This window comes from Phaseolus vulgaris, chromosome 8 (genome assembly GCF_051622355.1).
Source record: "Phaseolus vulgaris cultivar YP4 chromosome 8, ASM5162235v1, whole genome shotgun sequence".
Taxonomy (NCBI): Eukaryota; Viridiplantae; Streptophyta; class Magnoliopsida; order Fabales; family Fabaceae; genus Phaseolus; species Phaseolus vulgaris.
In genome coordinates, this window is record NC_143505.1 from 998,368 (window position 1) to 1,019,769 (window position 21,402).

The 21,402-nt window shown below is 30.2% G+C and overlaps 2 protein-coding genes across 8 annotated transcripts; one reads left to right on the top strand and one right to left on the bottom strand.

Moving 5' to 3' along the window:
- Positions 1-46: 46 nt before the first annotated feature.
- LOC137823346 (phenylalanyl-tRNA synthetase class IIc family protein) lies at positions 47-7,224 on the bottom strand. Of its 4 annotated transcripts, none has more exons than XR_016514629.1 (12): positions 7,088-7,224; positions 6,781-6,852; positions 5,600-5,934; positions 4,999-5,189; positions 3,589-3,795; positions 3,377-3,511; positions 2,980-3,056; positions 2,568-2,747; positions 2,370-2,414; positions 1,749-1,853; positions 549-662; positions 47-450 (listed from the first exon to the last, which is right to left on the bottom strand). XR_016514629.1 is itself a non-coding variant. In XM_068628436.2 (12 exons), exons 3-12 carry the CDS (start codon positions 5,805-5,807, stop codon positions 400-402), a joined length of 1,296 nt encoding a protein of 431 aa, XP_068484537.1. In that variant the 5' UTR covers positions 5,808-5,934; positions 6,781-6,852; positions 7,088-7,224; the 3' UTR covers positions 47-399. The 4 variants fall into 4 exon arrangements, 3 of the variants coding, with proteins under 3 accessions (XP_068484537.1, XP_068484538.1, XP_068484539.1); XM_068628436.2 differs by having other exon boundaries at positions 3,394-3,511; XM_068628437.2 differs by having other exon boundaries at positions 3,394-3,511; positions 7,093-7,190.
- Positions 7,225-11,172: 3,948 nt separating this feature from the next.
- LOC137823347 (heavy metal-associated isoprenylated plant protein 21) lies at positions 11,173-12,924 on the top strand. Of its 4 annotated transcripts, none has more exons than XM_068628441.2 (4): positions 11,173-11,353; positions 11,499-11,570; positions 12,080-12,380; positions 12,538-12,643. In XM_068628441.2, the coding sequence occupies exons 1-3, from the start codon at positions 11,203-11,205 to the stop codon at positions 12,370-12,372; spliced, it is 516 nt and encodes a 171-aa protein (XP_068484542.1). In that variant the 5' UTR covers positions 11,173-11,202; the 3' UTR covers positions 12,373-12,380; positions 12,538-12,643. The 4 variants fall into 4 exon arrangements, with proteins under 4 accessions (XP_068484542.1, XP_068484544.1, XP_068484541.1 ...); XM_068628443.2 differs by having other exon boundaries at positions 11,174-11,353; positions 11,495-11,570; positions 12,538-12,924; XM_068628440.2 differs by having other exon boundaries at positions 11,174-11,353; positions 12,080-12,643.
- Positions 12,925-21,402: the final 8,478 nt, after the last annotated feature.

The following is a 21,402-nucleotide window of genomic DNA, read 5'->3' on the forward strand; positions in this document are numbered from 1 at the left end:
CAAAGCCCCATCGTTGCCCTTTGATGTGGTATACTAAACAAAAGAATTGATTTAAGATTTTCTTATCATCATAGAAAGTTTTGATAAATGGTCATGCATACACAATCATCCACAAGCCCACTGTTCAACAACGGGAATTCTTTCATTTTTCCCGTAAGATCGTAACAGAAGTGCTCTGCTATGAAACATACAAACAGATTTCAGAAGGAAAATAGATACAGAAAATAGAGAATACAGATTCCTGAAGGGTTGGCTATGGCTCGTAATGTAGTGTATATTCACTGCAGAAATTAAATATTACATCTGTCTCGGTTGCTATGAAAGAACGCAAAACATCTATACATTAACAAAAATTGAGATCAAACACAGCAAAGTTGTAAACTCTTAAGCATTTGAAGCTCATCTTAAGACAACATTCAATTTGTTCTGCACTTGTTCTCTTACTTTCCACTGCATTGACAAGGGGGGAACAAGTGTTGGTAGCTTTCAAAATAAAATATGACAAAACAAGATCATGACTGCACTAGCATTTTAAGTATATTTAATACCTGCAGATCGTTAATTTCCTCGTCAGTAAGAGAACGTTCCATAGACCTATATGCAATCCTATAGCAGTGGCTGGTCATTCCTTTCTTGTTGGTAAAATTGTCTATTAATTGCACCTGCAATTTGAGAAGTAAAAACAGAAACAGAAAAAAGGACCAAACTTAGTACAGACTCATAGGGGAAGGATATTAAAACCATGTTAAAAAGCTAAATGATTAATCTAAGAAAAAGAGAAGAAAAGAAAGACTGCGAGGGTAAACAATTGAAAAGCCAAGTAAGGACAAGAAAACAAAAGATCGCTTTTTGCTCAATATTTTCTTCCTGGTAGTAATATTTCAGAGAACCTCAAACAACAGTGGTGGTCAGCCACGAATATTGACATGTGATGTGTCCAAGTGAAAAACAATGGAATGTGTGTGGTGGTTCCATCAGATCCATCTGAGGACTCACTGGGGAATAATTGTATGAAGCCAAAGACAACACCCAGATGATAGGTTATGCTATTAAAGATGGGCAAAGTTTACTCTAACTAAATATTCTAAGCAATCAGATGCAGAAAGGGACTAAGCTCTCGGACAAGAACAACCGGAGCTATGCTCCTCAAAAAGGAATAATCGTCTCTACCCATCCCTGAGGATTCTAACTGAAAAGATACGTAATAATCCTCCCCACTCCTTCATCCTCTCCCTATAATCATTCCTAACTGCCACATCAGCAACTCCTTGATTATCTTCTTTCTTCTCTTTCTTTTTCTTAATCTCAAACTCTTCATATTATGCATCATCACTAAGGAATCTTCATCTGACCCAGCAGTATAGCCGCTGCCATGTAGTCTATAATAGAATTAAGATACATGTTATGGCCTTTGTAGATGTTGATTGTAAAGGCTATTTCTAGTGTTTTGGTTTGAAAACTTATTCCCTAAAGAAGAACTCAGTTTTTCCTTTTCATATTAATTTCGGCCAATAAAATATTGAGGCAAATGAAGTTTTAAGCTTCTGGTTGAATGATTTTAGCAGGCTTATAATATGGGTATGGTGATTTGGTGATTTATTGCGAAACCAAACTGTCCATAAATATTGTAAACACTGGTCAACAACACTAGATCAGATAATTTCATACGCAAGAAAGCCACTAATTACAAATGCAAACAAATGTTTTAGTGTCACAAAGAAGTTCTGCCAAATTATTCAAAGATGTACCTCCTCTACGAGATCCCCTGCTATTCCTCTGACCACTTCGCACAGATTGTTTTCGGTAAATGATTCACTGAGCCAGAAACTCATGTCCTTGTAACATGGAGGATACTTCAAAGATAAACATAAAAGAATTAGAATGTTCTCACAATATTTAGCAATGTGTCCATTTATAAATTCTTCAGCACTAAAGATAAAAATCAAAACAGTCAGACATGCTGAGAACATAAATGATAAGATCTTGAAAGATTACTAAGTTAAAATGCCTTCTTGTCTGAGTTTTACATAGAAGATGGGCATCATTTCACAAGAATCTAAGGTGCAGAAAATATACTCTAAATTTGTTTAGTTTAAAATAACTAACTATCCAAATCTAATCATGACAGGCTTTTAACATAGTAAAGCAGCAGAGTCATGACATGACCCATGAAAAATGTAGGTCAACAGCTAACTGTAGACCATCAAAATTTCAATTACATGAATATTTCTCATCTAGCTTTCAAGTTTCAATATCAGAACATATTAAGGAATAAGAATAAGAGATATTCCTAGGCATGAAGATACTTAGAAAAAAAAATATAACAAATTAATCAAGGATAGGCAGGCATTTAAACATGTATATGTTACCTTTGAAAATGGCTTAAATTTGACTCCCAATTCACCATTGGAAAACTGTATATAAAATTATAAAAAGCAAGCATGTGCAAAACATTAGAGACGAGATTACAAAAGAACTAAACAAATAACATTGCAGATCTCAAGATGACTAAATCATAAATTTGTGACAATATTGAGGGATGCTTGTTGAACATATCCGTGAAATACCTGGGAGGTAAATCGCTCATCATTTGACCAAAAGAGACGAATATCAGGTATGTCAAACAGAACCATAGCTAACCTCTCCAACCCTAGGCCGAAAGCCCAAGCAACACTATTAGGTTTCCCATTTCTTTTCAGAATCTCTTGCTCTGTCACTCCACACCCCAAAACTTCCAACCAGTTTTCCTGCAATAAAAGATATATTAAACATTACTTGATGCTGTTACAAAACTAGAATCAGAAGAATTCAGGGGAAAATGACAGGAAAGAAGAGAAATAAATACAACAAGTGTAGGAATAAATAACAGGTGTAACAAACACCGATGTGCTTTTAAATGCATAACTTTTATCGGCAACATGATTAGTTACAGGAATCATATAAACACGGTATTTGAAGAGACAAAAATGTATAGCATACCTTGAAATATATTTCAAGTTCAAAAGATGGATTAGTAAATGGGAAATAAGTATCCACCCAGCGCATTTCCACAGCACCTGAACCAGGAAAAGGGAAAAATTATTAATAAGCAGTTATACTCGGCTTCAAAGGAATATCACAAGCTCATAACTAGGCACCTTGTGTACATAATTTCTTGTCCAAAGTCAAAAGTCATAAAGCAAATTTCTACATTAAATAATACTTTAAAGAGTTTTTTTTATCTTGTATTGAACAATAGGAAATGCATGCATATATATGCAATAATGATGAAGTATTTAAAAGATTTAAATTAATTACTTTCTTTGCTTTAACTAATTCATCTTACAAAGCCTCGTTAATTATCAAAATACAGCAATTAAAAATGAAGTATGTCTACCGGCCATTTCAAAATACCAAATAAATGACTTGCTAGACCCTCAAGGCATTTCTTTAAGTCTGTTGCTGCAAATAACGAGGCATCCATTCCTGATGCCTCCCAATCTTCTGGAGAAAAAACCCGAAAGCCTTCCATCTGCATGATAAAAAAGAGAAAATTATATTCAGTTAGTTTTTATAAGATTAAACTAGTTACTGCATATGGAGACATACTTGATGGAAGACAGGATAATGAGTTGAATCAATTGAATCCCTACGATAAACATCTCCAGTAACAAGGAAATGAGTGTAACCACTTCTCAATAATTTTGCCTGATGAGCACTTGTATGGCACCTTAAAACAGTCTGAGGGTCTACATAGTAAGTGTCATTGTAGCTCCTACTTACATGGTCTTCAGGAACCAAGACATCATCAAAATTCTGCAACAAGAAAAAGATTGTAAGTAGCCTAGACCTCATTAAAATTCTGCAACAAGGAGATTGTGACAAAGAAACCCAACGACATAGTTCAAAACACCACAATAAGCAAAAAGATAATCAATAAAACACAATGGTTAGAAGTACCATTTTAGCAGTGCTGAGGAGGCACATTTTACTTGTGCTGAAAATGTAATATTGACAATACATAGTAGTATTTTTAGCTAAGTTTTCAATGATTAATTTCATTAGTTCAAATGAATATGATTGTGAAACTTGCAATTCAACCTATAAATATGGTAGATGCATCAGAAACAAAGAAAAATTATACTCAAAAGCTACCATTAATATTTGTTTCATATATGCAGTTATCTACAAACAATGTTACCATAGTCACCTTTTTGAATAGCATTCTTTCTTTAACCCTCTTTTTCCACTATTTTATACAACCTTCCAAAAGGAAAGGATTAAAGAATCTGTAGATACCGGCTAAATAGCATCATAAAAGACTACTGAAGAATGAAGTCATTTGATCAAAGGCAAAACCATGTACAAGAAAAGAAAGAAGAATGATATAATTTCATCAAAAGCAGTTTCATGAAAGGACAGAAGAGTCATTTGTTTAAAGGCTGCCAAGCATGTTATAAGCCACACAAACCCAAACAAAAACTGCAACATGTTTCAAACAAGCATTGCAAAAGAAGGAAAAATATAAGGTCAATGAGTCGATCATATGTGAATATCCACTAATGCTAAAGCAAAAGCTCTGTTTTCTTTACCGGTCAGCTGAGCAAGTTCATATCAAAGAAATAATATATAATATGAATTATAAACATACGTAATTAAAATAAATCCAAAACTAAATTAGTATCAATTACTTTCAAAGTACTTATTTATCCTTTTTTAGAGGCCTTTTTGAGGATTTAAACTCAAAGTATATTGATCTTAAAAATTGAGATTTGTAATCTGATAATCTACAAATATTTTTTACCTACAGAAGAAAAGCAACTTGCAAATACTCAAATAACATCAAGTAACAAACAGAGAACTTTAATGGCATGAAATACTCAAACTAAAAATCAGAATATATCTAGAAGGAACTAAATGCAGAAGTAGCAAATAGTGTATCAACAAGCGTGAAACCGAGTAACAAAAAACTAATAATATCAGTGCATCACAACTAACTCCTTAATTTATTTTTCATACCTCCTTCACTGAAACAATAGGGCAAAGATCATCAAACTTTTCGAACTTATTTGAATAATTTGTGTCAAAATACTCATATATTGCATTCTTCAATGTCCCTAAAGGGTGTTGATCCCTCCTGTGAAGCTGCACTCCAAGTTTTGAAAATATATTGTCTGGCACATTATTTGTAGGATCATCCCTCACCACATCTAGAAGACCACAAATAAGAAATTATGAGAATTTAATATTGTATACACCAAAGAACAATTTTCACGTAGAAAGTAAAAATGTCAATAAATCAAGCAAATTATACACAGCCCAAAATATGTCAGTCACCTCTACAGCAGCAGTTACATCAAAATGTGAAAATTAAATAAAACGACTTCAATGCCATTGACCAGCAGAAAGTGTGAAAATAGGTAAACAGTCTAGGACATTCTCCTTAAAAATTACCATAAAAATAGTGATTCAAAACAATGGGAAAAATGGGAATATTAGTGCATGAACCAAGTTTGAAGGTTTTCTGTGGATCATACTATGTGATTACAGCTCAAATAAGCATCACGAGACAATAAACATTCAAATATAAAAGAAAAACCAAAGGTAATACCCAAAGTACCTTCTCTGCTTATCTTGACTCCACCAAAATCCAACACTGACGACACTGGCTGCCTCCACTTCTTCTGTGAAAGATTGTGAGTGGAAACGGAAGCAGCTGAAGATGAGAAAGGTAAACACGATCTAAAGCTTCTTAGGCCATTACTTTGGCAAAAGAAAGAGGCCCTAGCAAATACTGTGGCATGAACAGAAGAGATCACCATTGCCATGCACTTGAGAATCTTAACCAGCTATATTTGAAGCGCACTTGACAGTAGGCAGAAACAGATTTTACGAGGAAGCTCTACTCTTGATAAGCTCTTATCCTCCAGAATCCAGTGCCTCGCTGGAGGGAGGCTAAGTAGAGAAAACGCAATTTAGCCAAAATAAATCAAGATGGACAAAATGGTCACTTGGCCATATCACAATTTAAGAGGAAAAAATCCACAACTCAACCTCTTTTCTATCGAAAACTGATCATTTTTTTTTCTGAAAGGAGGTTAACAACAAATAGAGACCATAGACCAACAACCCCAACATTATGATGTCAACATGTATGCTTTCCGAATAAATAAAATGAAAGAAAATCACACCCAATAACACAGTATAACACAAAACACAACAATTAATTTTAATCCTATAAACTCAAGTGGTGTTCACCTTTATAATGGTATTTGGACCAGAAACATCTTCAAAACATATAGATAAGCACCAATTTCATCCCACACACAATGCACTGTAAACAAACTAAAACTTGCTTAGAAATTATAATGGACACTAACCTAAAATACTTAAAACAGAAACAAAAGGAAATTACAAATGTCTTTTAAAGGAAAGTAAAAAATTGTTAATAATGATTCAGTTTTATTTGCGTTTTTCACTTAGGGCCTGAATCAATTTTAGGATATTTTTGTTGGACATTTAAATTAAAATGCTTCTAATTTTCATTCTGTAATAATAATTTCAAGGTATCCTTTCACACATCATCTAGGAAAGGTTCTCAACTTTTGCTAAACATCTACGATACTTTAGTCCTCCATCCAACTTCCTTTTATTAGCTATAACAAACAGACAAACAAGCAAGCAAAATCCATTTCAGAACAATTTAAAAAGCTGCAATGAACCGCGTTATCCATTCTTACACATTAGAATACAACAAGCACACAAAGGTAGACATACCTAATCAAAGAGTTAAAAACTCACCAGCAATGAATTGTGTTTTGCAGGTTCGAGAACGACGAATAGAGGATCTGTCGAAGCGGACTGCAGCTGCGCCTGTTCAATTGATTGAGAGTTAGGGTTCCACTCAACATTTATTCTTTAAATGAAAATAACAATCTGTAACAAAATTTCGCAGAAATCGACTTCTGAAGGAAACTTCACAACGTGCAGTTACTGTGTATGTGTACGCGTTTGGTTTCAGAGTAGAATTGGTTTTGACGAAATTGAGTTTTGAGCGTAAGAAAGATAAGAGGCTAACATGGAAGAAGAAAAGCACCGGAAAACTCACCTCACCGTTGAAATGGTGGTTGTTGTGCAAAGTCGTTAGTGCAGTGTGTAATGTAAGAGTAGCTAATAGCTATGGTTCAGAACTTTGGACCCGTTTTTTTATCGGGCCTTCTTGCCCCACCCGCTTTTCGTTTTTTCGGATAAATTTGCTATTTTATTCATTTATTTTATCCACACACTCTTATCCCTCTATGTCTCTTTCTGTCGTGTTTAATTTGTTGCTGTAATTTTCATAGATTATCTGATATTTGGTTTAGAAATATTAAATGAAAAATTCATACTGGTATTTAACATTTCAAAAAATTAAATGGAAAATAGAACAGCAAAAAGGGAAAAATTTATAATACAAAATGTTTTATAATAACAAATTTTAAATAATGTATACATAGTAAAATGTTAACAAAATATATATATAATGAAAAATCAATTTGTGCTTTTTCTTAAGTGGTTATGTAACTTTTGTGTTTGAGAAAATTAGTTTGAAACTAAATTAGTAATAGTATGTATTTTTAAATGGTTAGTGAGGTATACAATGGAAATAGTTTCAGTTAGAGATATGATAAAAACTAATAAATAAATTTGTAGGTGTTTTTTTAAAAGATTTTAATCTATTTGATTTTGTAGTAATGAGTGGGTTTTTAAACTTGTTAACTATATTTAACTTGGCAAAATAAGTTGGTTGAGTTTTTTTGAAATGTTTGAAAGTCGTTATATAATGTTTATGTCATTTTTGTTTTTAAATAAATAAAACAACATTATTTTCATTTAAATATGATTTTTTATTCAAGTAAGATAATTCCAAAAGCGTCATCGTTAAAGCAAGAGAGAACATGTTCATTTACTTTTTTAACGACGAAATTCTCCCATTTTTATTACACTAAAGTTTGTTTGACAACAAATAGACACTATGTGTGTATATTTTTTTCAGCAAAATAATTTCTTTTGGAATTTATCTAATTTAATTACTACTTTGACAAAATCTAGTTATATTAATAAATAGAAAAAGTGGTGATAAAATAAACACAATTCAATTCAACGTTAATACTTACTTTGCCTCCCAATAAACTTTACATTGGATGCAAGAAAAACAGGACAAATGAAATAATAAAAAAAAAAACTAACCTATAGTTTGTCTACAAATGGATTTTTGAGAATTCCACTATTTATATTAAGTTTTATTAAACTAACATTTTAATTTAGGGTATTTAATCTAGTTTTATTAAGTTTTATTCTAAACAAACATTACAAAAGAATAAATTATATATATATATATATATGAAGTGATTTTGAATAAATATAGCATTAAAGTAATGAAGGTGACAAGATTAACTAAAAGCTCACACAAAAAAGAATTTAAAAAAATGCAACAATTGTTATGATTAAAAGAAGAGGACTCTAAAAAGAAGAGACTCTAATAGAGGTAGATAAATTATATAACAAAACATCAACTCTCATGCGTTGAGGATTGCACCTACTTATATACAATGAATTGTCTTCGTAAAATCAAACAAACATTTACTAAGATAGACTTTAAATGACTTTGATACCATATTACAATGTGAACTTTAAGCCTAAATCAACCTCATAAAACCCAACTCATGAGGTGAGGTTTGCACCCACTTATATATAATGAATTGTCTTCATCTCTAATCGATGTGGGATCTCCAACATGCAATATTTTTTTTTATCAACAATAAATAAATAAATTAAAAGAGGATATTTTAGGAGTGTCTCAACCCTTATATAAAAATCAAGAAAATCTTATCACCTAAGATACATTAGACTTGGACTTCTTTAACATTCCAGCTATCTAAACATAATCGTTCTACACCAAGTGTTGTACAACCTCAACACTGATACAACCTCAACACTGATGTTAGGACCGTTCTAAATTACAAAACTAAATTTGACCTTATTTTACAAAAGAAATCCATAGCCCTTCCACACCTACAAAAGCAAAAAAGAAAAAGAAAATGATTGGCATGGAAATTATTCTTTTTCCAATAATAATATAAAAGTTAAGAGAAAATATTTTTTTTTATATTTTATTAAAAAGGACTTATTGAAATTGAAAAATTGGGGAATGAATGTGATGGAAGAAAAAAGGAAAGTGTTGGAAGTGAGGAGAGAATTTTGATGTTTGGTTGTGTTGTGTTAAGCATGTGGGGTTGAATACTCCTTTTCTTCTTTTTGCCTTATTTTTTAGGGTTTGAAAGCTATAGCCACTTTGCACTTTAGGTTGGTCAAATATTCTCCTCTCCTATTGGAGGGTAAATAATATAACTAACTTTGGAAATTTTATGTTCACTCAATATATATAACATTCCTATATATCACATCTATTAACCAATTTTCACTTATTCATCATTCTTATTCATTATAATTAACCCAAATTGAGCTCAAACACTATACACCTCCTTTAATTCTTTTCTTTAAATATTTTCTCCAACTCTTTCACAAGTTTAAATATAACCTTAACATTTATTTCTAATAACACCTTTAAAATAATATTATTTAAAAATTATATATATACACACACGTAGGTTAAATATTTTATATTTATTGTTTATTTTTTTTAAAGTTTGTATTGCTATAAAAAATAGAAAATGATTGAAAATGGTTAACTGCTATATGATTGTTGTTAGATTCTAATGTTTTCATCTTCTTCCACAATAATAAAACTTACACGTACTGTTGAACATCGTATTTTATAAACTGTTTTTTACCAACTTTTTTTCACTTTATGATAAAGAATTTCTTTTATCTTTGCTTTCTCTTACCAACTTTTTTTTTCACTTTATAATGAACATTTTTTTTATCTTCGTTTCTCATACTAGTGTTGTCATAGAGAACATACTTGTGTTGTTTAGACACGTACTTTATTGTACTTGTTGGGATGGGAGGTGTGTCCTTTAAGACAACGTGTTGTAAAGAAAGAAAATAGGTTATGCATTCACACTTAACACACTTTTACACCACATCTAATTTTGCAAAGTATTATTTACAATAATTTTGTTCATTTTTACAATAACTATTCAAAAATTATATTAACGCCATTTTTCTGAATGAAAATATAAAACATTTTACATTACTAAAAAGAATATTCATAAAGAAAAAATAATAATAATAATAAGTGTTTCGGTCAAATTAAATTCTAATATGCTGTGATTTTTTTATTAAATTCAAAAGTTAATATGAATTTCAATTTAATACTAAACCATGGTTATTTGTTTCTATCAATTTAAAATATTAGAAATATGGTTCATATTTTATAGCCATAATGTGAAAGTAATGTAACTTAAATCTTAAGTTTCTTTTTTTTTTCTTAGTTAATGTGAAACTAACTAGTCGTACTTAATTTTTCAACAAATATTTGAGTTTAAAAGTTATTTGATTAAAATACAAATTATTTTAGGATGTCCAAATCAAAATATTATTTTATTATATGATAAAAAAACAATTAATGATGCGTTGCAAAAAAAATCTCAACGTATAAGTTTGAATCAATGTATGGAATGTTGGAAAGCAAGACATTCTTATCATTGACAGAAAAGGAAGACAGCCAAAAATCACTTTTTATAATTCTGCGTGGATTTTAAACAAGTGTTTATTTTTTCAATAGAACATGGCACCACAAGACCATATTTTAAAGCATATATCTTCCATGTTCTTCTTATAAACCACTAATCTAGCTTTATGGGCACCTATGTCCACTACATTTTTTTGTTTATTTTAATAATTTAATATTCTAGAAACCGCTTTAAAGTTTAACCTTTTAACCATTTTTTTTATCAATAATAATAAATAAATATCAATCATTTCACGAGTAAATCAATATATTCATTAGGTAACAAAATACTAATTAAACTACTTTAAAATTAATCAAACTACTCTTAAAAACAAGAATTTTCCATAAAATCAGTAAACTAAACCAGATCAAACTACCATAAACCCTAAACCAAATTCAGATGAAATTTTAAAGAAAAAGTTTATAAATGATTCGTCACTCCACTTTTTAAGATGAACTTGTTACTAGCACACTTCTAGACACCACTTTGGAAGTTCAACCTTCTCACCATGTGAATCTTTTAGTTTCTATATAAACACCACGCCCTCATGTTTGATTTGTGCCTTTGTCTTCTCTCTCACTCACTCATTTCATCTCCCCATCTTTGCCCTTTACCTTTTGGAAAGGAAAATGGGTGCACTTACCAACATCATCTCCAACTTTTGCACAGTTCCAAGCAGAAAGATCAAAACAATGCAGGTAGGGTTTCCTTTAATTTTCACGTGCCACAACACCTTCTCCCTCCACACTTTTCTAACTTCCCAAGTTTCATTTCTAGCTGTTGCAGCTACTTATATTATATATCATTCATCCTCATATATATGTTGCTCTTCGTTTTAGACAGTTGAGATCAAAGTCAAGATGGACTGTGATGGCTGTGAACGAAAAGTCAGAAATGCAGTAGCCAAAATGAAAGGTTCCAACTTCTAATCCAACTTTTATTACTTGATATCTACACATATTAGATACCTTGCATATATAATGTGTTGAATAATGTTTTCAGCAATGGTGGCTGACCTAAAATCTCACACTAACTATCTACTAAACTCCTTATACCACTAAGTTAACCCTAATGGGTTTTGAGATCAAATTTGAATTCTTATCCTCTTAAAGTTGAATTCCAGTTCAAGGTCTGCACATGTACAATTTTCATGCTTTCGTAAAGAACATTTTAGTACTTTACATATACTTCTTAAGCTTTTGAGTTATGTGAGTTGTAGCAAGCAAATATAGAAAGGGAAAACAAATTAACTGTTAGTTTTGAAAAGTCAGATAGAAGGTGTTGTGTTGTATTGTAAGGACATCTCAGAGCTTTTATATGGGTTATTTCTTAATGATAAAAAAATCAAAATCACATCTTAAATGTGCATTATGTGAATCAGATTTGACTTGAAGGTTAATGATGGTGTGTGCAATATGTTGCAGGAGTAAAATCTGTGGAGATAAACCGAAAGCAAAGCAGGGTGACAGTGAATGGTTGTGTTGATCCAAACAAGGTGTTGAATAGGGTAAAGAGAACTGGGAAGAAAAGAGCTGAGTTTTGGCCCTATGTTCCACAGCATGTGGTGACATATCCTCATGCCTCTGGGGTGTATGACAAAAGGGCACCCTCTGGCTATGTTCGCAACATGCAATCATTTACACCTTCTGCTGAGACAGAAGAGAAATTCATGTCCCTTTTCAGTGAAGACAACGTAAATGCATGCTCCATCATGTAATATATAATGTAAGCAACAATTAATATCTGACACAAAGGAGAAACTATTAGCTGATATCATACAACTGAATTTCCACCACTCTTTACTTGACAACATGAACATCTTTTCAATTTACACATATTTAAGAATTTGTGATCTCACACCACACGGCTCTTGTTATCGTAGATCTAGCAGCTTTTTCTTTACACTTGGTGCTTGGAAGTGTGATGCAGAAGGGTCAATGAATGAATGTATAGTACACACACCCTTTTTCTACTTTTGTGAATGTGCTTTGGGACAAAAACTCTGAATTGCCATGGTACCTATAGCTAGCCTCAATTATTGAAACTTCGTGGAAACTGAAAAACGCTGGAGTGCAATCAAACTTTAGAAGGTATATTAAAATATCAGAAATCATTTTCGAAAGGTGTTGAAGGGAATTTGATTCTTGCTGCCTACCACAGACAATTCGAATACTGTTACTCCTAACTCCCCATTAATCCAATGTGTATTCACTTATACCTTTTTACAAAAATTATTCACTGTATAAAGCATCATAACATGTCAGGTAAAGGACTATGTATTCAAAAACAAGGATAAGGATTGAATATATATATATATATATATATGGTACATTATATATATATATATATATGCATGCTTTTGGAATAAGACAACATATAACTTTTATGAAAAATAAAAAGACAGATTTTTATTTCACTTTGCTGCCCGTACACTAAACTCTAATTTAATTGACTATGTATAATTATATTTCATACATGCTATATATTTATATTTGCTTTTCAATTAATTTTTATTTTCATTTATACACTTATAATATAAAAAAGCAACTATTATTGTAACCCTAAATAGGGTTTTCACTCCCAGAAAAACCACTGTAAGTATTAATGTTAGTTGATTAGGAGAATTGAACAATAACCACGTATTTTCTCTTAATGATTGTAGATTATTACATGGTGTTGTACATAACAATCATTGTTGTTTTTTGCAATAATCTTTGTAGTGATAAAGTTGTTATCATGTTGTAATACTTTGCAAAAATGTTTGCAAGTGGACTACTTATTCTTAAGTTTTTGGGATCACTTTATCCGTTGAATCCCAGAAGGTTCCTTCTCTCTCTTTCACTTTCTTTTTTTTTCCAGCTACGTACATTTTATTCTCCTTTTTCTCTAAAAGTCTTTTGTTTTTTTTTTCAGGGATGATTTAATTAAATTATTTTTACTTTACTCTCTTTTCAACATATAACGCATAATATAGCTTTTAAAACAAACTAAATATTCATGATTTAGAGACTCTGTAAGGTAGCAAAAGACCTTAATGATGTCATTTAATAAAATGCATACATATATTTTTAATCGATTAAAAATGTGTTGCAAACAAAAACAAATCATTTATACAAGATCTATAGTTGTTTGTGAAGGTAAGTTAAAGTTTAATTACTTCTGCAATAAGCTATTTAAAATAGACTTATGAAGTGCATAACTCAATTATTTAATTTATTTTATATAATGAACATTATTATAAGTAGAGATATTTTGAGATAAGCATCCCTAGCATGATTTCTCATTGTTTTTTAAAGTCTGTCTCTCTATCAGGGTGTAAATGACTTTGTAAGTGGTTATAATAAAGTGTATTACTAAGATTTGTGTAATCTTCCTTTACATACTCCAACTGGGTTTTGAATCCAAGTTGGAGTATTGAATCCAATGGATTGTATAAGGCTGGTTGTTTAATGCTTTTTTGAGTTGGTTTGGTTGTTCCTTATTTAAATTGGAAGATGTTCTTTAATTGGAGGTTGGTAAGGCGCTAACTCTATGTATAAGGATTAGAACACCCCTGAAATGGTTCCCATTTATTTATTGCTGATTAAAAAATGATTTGTGTAATCTAAGATATAGGTAATTAATAATAAATAAAAGTATTGAAGGGAGTTATTTATTTTGAAGTAAACATCAATGGTTATCATAAAAATACTACAGGGAATATGCAGTCACTAACTTAGGGTTTATAAGTGAGGTTACTTAGTTACGTAGATAAGAAGTATGGTGCATGTTCGGGAAAGAGAATATTATAGAAATAATCAATTTTTAGTTATGCAAACTTCCACTTATTTCGACGGAAACGTTGAATCTGATCATATATTATTTTTTAAGTGGCTCAGCATGTTGTAGAGAATCACTTTTTTTAGGAAACAGAAAATCGCTTTAGATTGAAAAATATTATGAATTATATATTGACTTAGTAGTAGGTTTAATGTATACATTACAAAGAGTTATAACCCTATACATGGTTTATGATGAATTGGATAATACATAACATATTTGGAGATCACACATCACATAAAAAGAAGAAAACTGTCTTTTTTTTATTTATGATGTAAATTGCAGTGAGAATGTCCCAATCAGAATTAGGAAATATAATAATTATAATTATTTTTGTTGTATAAAATAAAAGACTGTGACAATATTTTATGAGCTGAATAATTGATTCTTTCGTTTCGATTGATATTATCTTGCTTCTTCTGTCAGTTCACTTGTTTTGGTTGAATTTTTCTTGTTTTCGCTCCTTGTTCATTATTTTCGTCTCTCGATTTAAAGGGTACTTACAAAAGACGTTTCGACATTCATTCAAGTAAATATTCGATATTCAGTACGATAAATACATAATAATGATGATGTACATTGTCTGATTGTTGTACCTATTTATATAGTTGTGATGAGTCTTATTACTATATATTAAGTCGAGATTAATATATGAATGATGATTAACTAGCTCTTCATATGGCTTAACCTTGTTAATCATAGTTTAATCTTAATGTATTTAAACATTTCGATCCATTGATATCGGATATCGAGACATTCCAAAACCATTTGGTTTGAACCGATACAATTCTATTTTTTGAGTTATTAAATTAGGAAAAGAGAATGAATGAAATTGGTATGTAGAGTTGGAGAAGAAACAAGATTGATCTAAGAGTATAAGCAATGATTGACATCCATTCCTTGCAGCTGACGACTGAAGTTATGCATAATAATCTTATATATATCTCACAATATTGTAGAACACAGATCCCTCTATGATTGAAATTTGACTTTAATGGAAGATAACAGTGTAATGCAGGCAGCACCAATAAGGAGAACACTGTAGTTGAATCTGATATGTTGTAATGGTAATCTTATCTGATGGAGGCATTTAGTTGATGAGGACCAGCCAAATACAAAAGAGAAGCTAAAGAAACCTTTATTTAATGCTTTGCTTTGGTAGCTACTAAGCAAATATATTCCACCCTTTTATAAGTAGCCATGACCATAAATATATATTCCAACTTAATAATCACTCTCCCTTTTGACCATTTTTGTTCTACCGTATCCCCTCTTGCATAATTTGCATCATAATAAACACCAACCCATCATTACTTTATTCATAACTAATGCCAAAAGGTAGCTCTCATAAAGACCTCAACCCTTCAAAATGGAGGCATTTTTCTAAAACAAGCTTCTTCTGCATGCTAAAGGGCCTCTTCTACTCAACTTTTCCATAACATGTTTTTGATTGACGTATAAAAACTCCACTAATTAAGAACCAACCTTTTGGTTAGATTTGTTTTCTGCATCATATTATATATGTACTTTCACAAAATTAATGAGTTACAGAATGCTGAGAACACGATCTACACAAGTTATCATTCATATAAGTTAAAGGTGCATTAGAGATTGAAACATTTCATTCTTTATAGATACAAATCTTACCTCATAAATCGATTTTATAAGGTTGAATTAGGTTTAAAGTTCACTTCTTAATATGGTATCAGAGTCATTGAACGTCTATTTTAATGATTTAGTGATTGTTTATTGAACTTATCAGATTATTCGTTATCGAATCGTTATCAAACCATTCATAATATATTGTTTCACGCACGAATTATCACTCACGGCCATGAGATGGTGTTCCGAATTTCATGTTTTACTGAAAGATGGGAAAGTGATACAAGTGATGTATACACATACGTAATAATATATATAAGCACGAAGAACAAAAGTCTTGCTAGCTATTTATGGGAACAATATTACATTCTGATATGACAGGGAACATATCGAAATCAGTGATTGGAGCAAATCCTTGAGTGATTCTTATAGAGTTGGAGCATAAGAATTGGGGACTTTTTTTTTGTCAAAGAAAAAATATATAATATATTGCAACTTTACTATATACAAAATATCCCTCTTGTAACTCTTCAACCGCATATCAAAGATTGTTTTGTCCTTATTCACTTGTGAGATTTACAAAATACCCTTCCTCCACTAAGATGTGTTCTGTGTACCCTTACCACCATTAATCTATGTACCCTTTAATCAAGTGTAAAACACTTGGGATTGATTTTATTTTCAATATTAGGCTCAAGAAAGTACTCACCATCATAATTACCCTTTAAGACATTTATAAGTTGGTCTAATATAGGTTCTACATTCATCTTTCTTCAACACTATATGTCTTCTTCCTGTTTTTTTTTTTTTTCATTTTGTGATAATTCTCTCATATGAGTATTAATTCGAGATAATTCTCATTCAAACTAGAAATAACAATGTGGGTTGACCCGTCTAAAAAAAATGAGTTGGGTTGGTCCGTCTCACATAACTGCATGTTGGTTTCATTTGTCCGCAAAACCTTCTTTTATATATATATATATATATATATTAATGTATATTATTTTAAATTTTAATATTTTATATCTTTGTTGCACTTCATGAGTCTACCTTTGACAATTAAATTTAAATAAATAAACATATGATTAACATCTACATCAAATAAATATGTCAATACATGTTTTCATGAATAAGAAAAAATAAAATAAAATATTGTTTAAGCTACTAAGAAGCTACCTTAATTAAATGTGATCTTGTGTTGACTTCAAAAACATAATTGTTGTTCTTTCATTTCAATAATATTGGATGCAGAATTGAATTGAATGAATAAAATATTATGCGGGTTAACCCGCACAGGTTGTGGGTTATGTTGGACGAACTTAAGTGAGCCAACGGATTAATAAAGTCAGTCTGCCCTGCATTTTTTCCCATCGGGCTACGGGATGACCTGTAGAGTCCGTCCTACATTGCTATTTCTAATTAAAACACTCGAATTCACGTCATTTTTAATTCCCATCTATTGTTGATTCATACTTCCATATCTGACACCTTAGCAGACTTATTACAAGAATTTTTTTATATAACTTAAGAAATTTATCCTTGAGAGAGATATCCTCATTCCACCTATTTTCCCAAAATATGAATTTAGTTCCCTTTCCTATCTGCCATGATATATTTTTATCAAACCACCCAAGTTGATTCCCTGATCTAGATATTTTCTTTAGATCTTTCCACCACACCGGTTCATTCTTGTCTTTGAGATTTCTTATTCAACATCTTCCAATCCGCATGTTTATATTTAGTATTTCTTTCCATAATTCATTATCTCTTGCTAGCCTCTATTTCCACTTGGTTACAAGTGCATAATTAAACAATTGTATATTCTTTAAGCCTAGCCCTCCTAATACCTTTGTTTTACATATTCTTGTCCATTTCACCCAAGCTATTTTTTTTTTCTTCCAAAAGAAATAGTCTTTGTATCTTTCTAATCTCGTTTAGGACATATTTAAGCAAACATATAAAAAAAATGAATAAGGGTAGAGAAAAATGACATATTTAAGCAAACACATCCTTTCATCAAAAGACAAGTACCTAACTTTTCATTGAGAAAACTTCTTCCTAATTTTAAGAATTATGACTTCTCATCCTCACTTTTCTTGGATTCTTCCAATATGTATCCCCATGGTAGCATCATCAATGAACATACATGTTCAATTGATTAGTTTGAACCTATATTCCATCTAGCTTACTCTTACGTAAGTTTATTTTCAATCCTAATGTCACTTCAAAACATCATAATATACTTTTGAGAGAGAAATAAAACATTTTGTATTTGATTATGACATATAAAAATAGGGTCACTTGCAATTTACATCATATTTATTCTTGTTTCCTTTTTTTTCCATCTTAACTCATATTATTTGGTTCTCATTTATTGATTTTTTATTGTTGATAAAAAAAAAAAAAAAAAACTCATATTATTAAATTTGTGGTTTATTGTATCTGCTAGTACTACAATGCAATAGAAACAATGTTAAGAGATCTCCTTGTCAAAATCTTTTAAAAGGAATAAATTCCCATTACCATTAACCAAAATCATGGATATTATCGTTGATAGAATGATTAGATGAATTGGGGAGACAGAATAGTTGTGATATCAGACAAAGATTGCGTATTTAAACTGATATTCTTTGCCTCCCTCAAACTGATAAATTCCTTATTTCCACTCCAAATTTGCATGTATTTGTTCTAAAATAATCATGGGGAGTTGATTGGAAGAAATGAACATTATTTGGTTTAGAATCTTAAGTTGAAACTTGTCATGGACAAAATGGCAATCTGACTTTGTGTTTGGTTGTTTTCATGATGAAAAGCTTGATTGATTCTGGAACTGTTGAAAGCTTACCTTTGTGTCAAAACTAATTTTGTTTTTAAACTTGTTCTTTTAATAATTTAAGAAAATAGTGAGTGGCAGTCAAATTCACATAAACTAGTAAAGATTTACTTCTTTTTATTTAAGTAGGAAAAGAACAACAACAAATATAGGAACTCGGTGACCTTCGACAGGAGCGTGGTAGATGCGTTCGAGGTATTTGCACTGGTACAAGTAAATGTTTGGTCTTGAATTTTTGCAAAGTCCTCTTGTAATTCCTTTACGTACCCCAACTGGGTTTTGAACCCAGTGGATTGTATGAGGTTGGTTGTTTAATGTTTTCTTGAGTTGGTTTGATTGTTCCTTATATAAGTTAGAAGGTGTTCCTTGGTTGGAGGTTGGTAAGACGCTAGCATAAGGGTTGAACCACCCATGAAGTGGTTTCCATTTATTTATTTTTTATTGCTGATAAAAAAAAATTCAATAAGCAATTTTAAGCCTATAACTTAACATTACAAAACCGATTTATAAGTAAAGTTTGTACACTTATATACTATGAAACATAATTTTTTATATCAATATTTGTCAACTCGTACGTGTGATTATTTATTATGATTGATAAATTCAAGAAATTTTCATGAAAATAAATGACTTTGATATCTTAAAAAATTGACTTTAAGTTTAACTTAACCTTTCAAAACCAATTTATAAAATAAGTTTGCATCCACTTATATATTATCTAGTTGTTAACCTGAAATCTCGAAGAAAAAAAACTAAAATTAAATGATAACAAAAACTCTACAAAATTAAAGTATAACATTCTTAGCTTGAATTCCAATTATCAATTCCTTTTCAGAAATGTCTATCTGTTTTTGGTAAACTAGTTAGATTTATTCTTAACCTCTAATATTAATTTCTCCTTACATTTTTTTAATGACTAAAAGCATCTCCAGCGCGATGCATAAAAGTTGTTTTGAGTTGCTTAGACGTAATTTTTCCATTGGACATGTCTACATGTCTTCGGTGAGACTTTCAAAATTATTTAAAAAACATTTTAGTTTTTTTTAGCAACTCAGCATTAAGAATAAAAACACTATCTTACTCGATGAAGCAATAAATATTATTATGAATAACTAAGCTTAAATTAAAAAATAATTGCTTAGAATTATTAAAAAAAATCATTTAAGAAAAAATGAGGGTAAATTTATTAGTGATAACAACTCATAAGTTGTTTTTGTGAGTTTATATAACTTATTTTCAAGCAGTTCAAACTCAATTTTGTTTCAATATAAGACGTTTTAAGAAACTTCAATCAATCAATATATATATATACACACACATTGATATAAATTAAATAAAAGTTAATTACAGCTTTTTGAAAAAAATAAAAAAATAGTTGATGATACACAACAATAATTTAATTTAAAGTAATATCAACTACCAAACATTTAAACAAATATGTAACGATAAAAATTAAACGACACTGAAAAAATATGATATGTTTCATAAAATTAATTTTTATTATTCTTTTTTTAAAATATGTTTGGTCAAATATACTTAAAGTTGAGGGTGAGTATCTCTATTGTCTTTTTTAAAATGCCGAGTAGACTCAAATCAGTATAAATGAGTTAAATATTTAATCCTGATATTAAATTAGAAAAAAGAATAAAAAAATAGTTCAACTGGGAAATTAAGTTAAATAAATAATAATGAAAATGATTAAAAAAATAAATTCATCTATAAGAGTAATTTAAATTAACATTTATTTTAATATTAAGTCCATTATTTTACATTGTTCATTTTAATATATATTGATTTTATGTTATGAAAATGCATTTCTAAAAATTTAGAGAATAACATATTGATAAACTATCATTACTTTCGAGTAATAAATTGTGCAAATTTTTTTAGTAAATTTTTTTTTATATTAAATAATTAAGAAATTTTTTAGACGGTGTAATTTGAAAGTTTTTTTTTTTAATAATCAAAACGATAAAGTAAAATTTTCATATTTATGAAGGTGTAAAAGTGAAGAGGGTGCAAAAGAAATTTCCAAACGTGTATTGTTCTGTATAGTGTTGGTTCTTAAAGAGTTCGAGTGATATATTGATAGGGGGTGTTGCTTCCTACACCCTAATAAATGTCTTTCTGCACTCCTTTTATTTTATTCCTTTTAAAAATATTTCTAGATTACTTTTTCCATAATATTTCTGGAATATATTTTTTAAAAAGTATTTTATGAATTTTGGATTTACCAGAAATATAAAAATGTGTTATTGAAATAATGTTTTGGAATGATTGTTTGTTTTTGGATTTTTTATTTTGAAAACATTCTTATTCCAGATTATGGAATCTTTATTCTCAAATCATCCAAAATTATGAAGGGTAATTTCGGTATATCGAAGAATGTGAGGGTGCGGGAAGAAACGCCCTTGATATGCAATAAAATAGGATATTTTCTTTAGGGCCCATGGGCTATTCTTGATCCAGCTGATTTTATGAGAATTTTGGGCC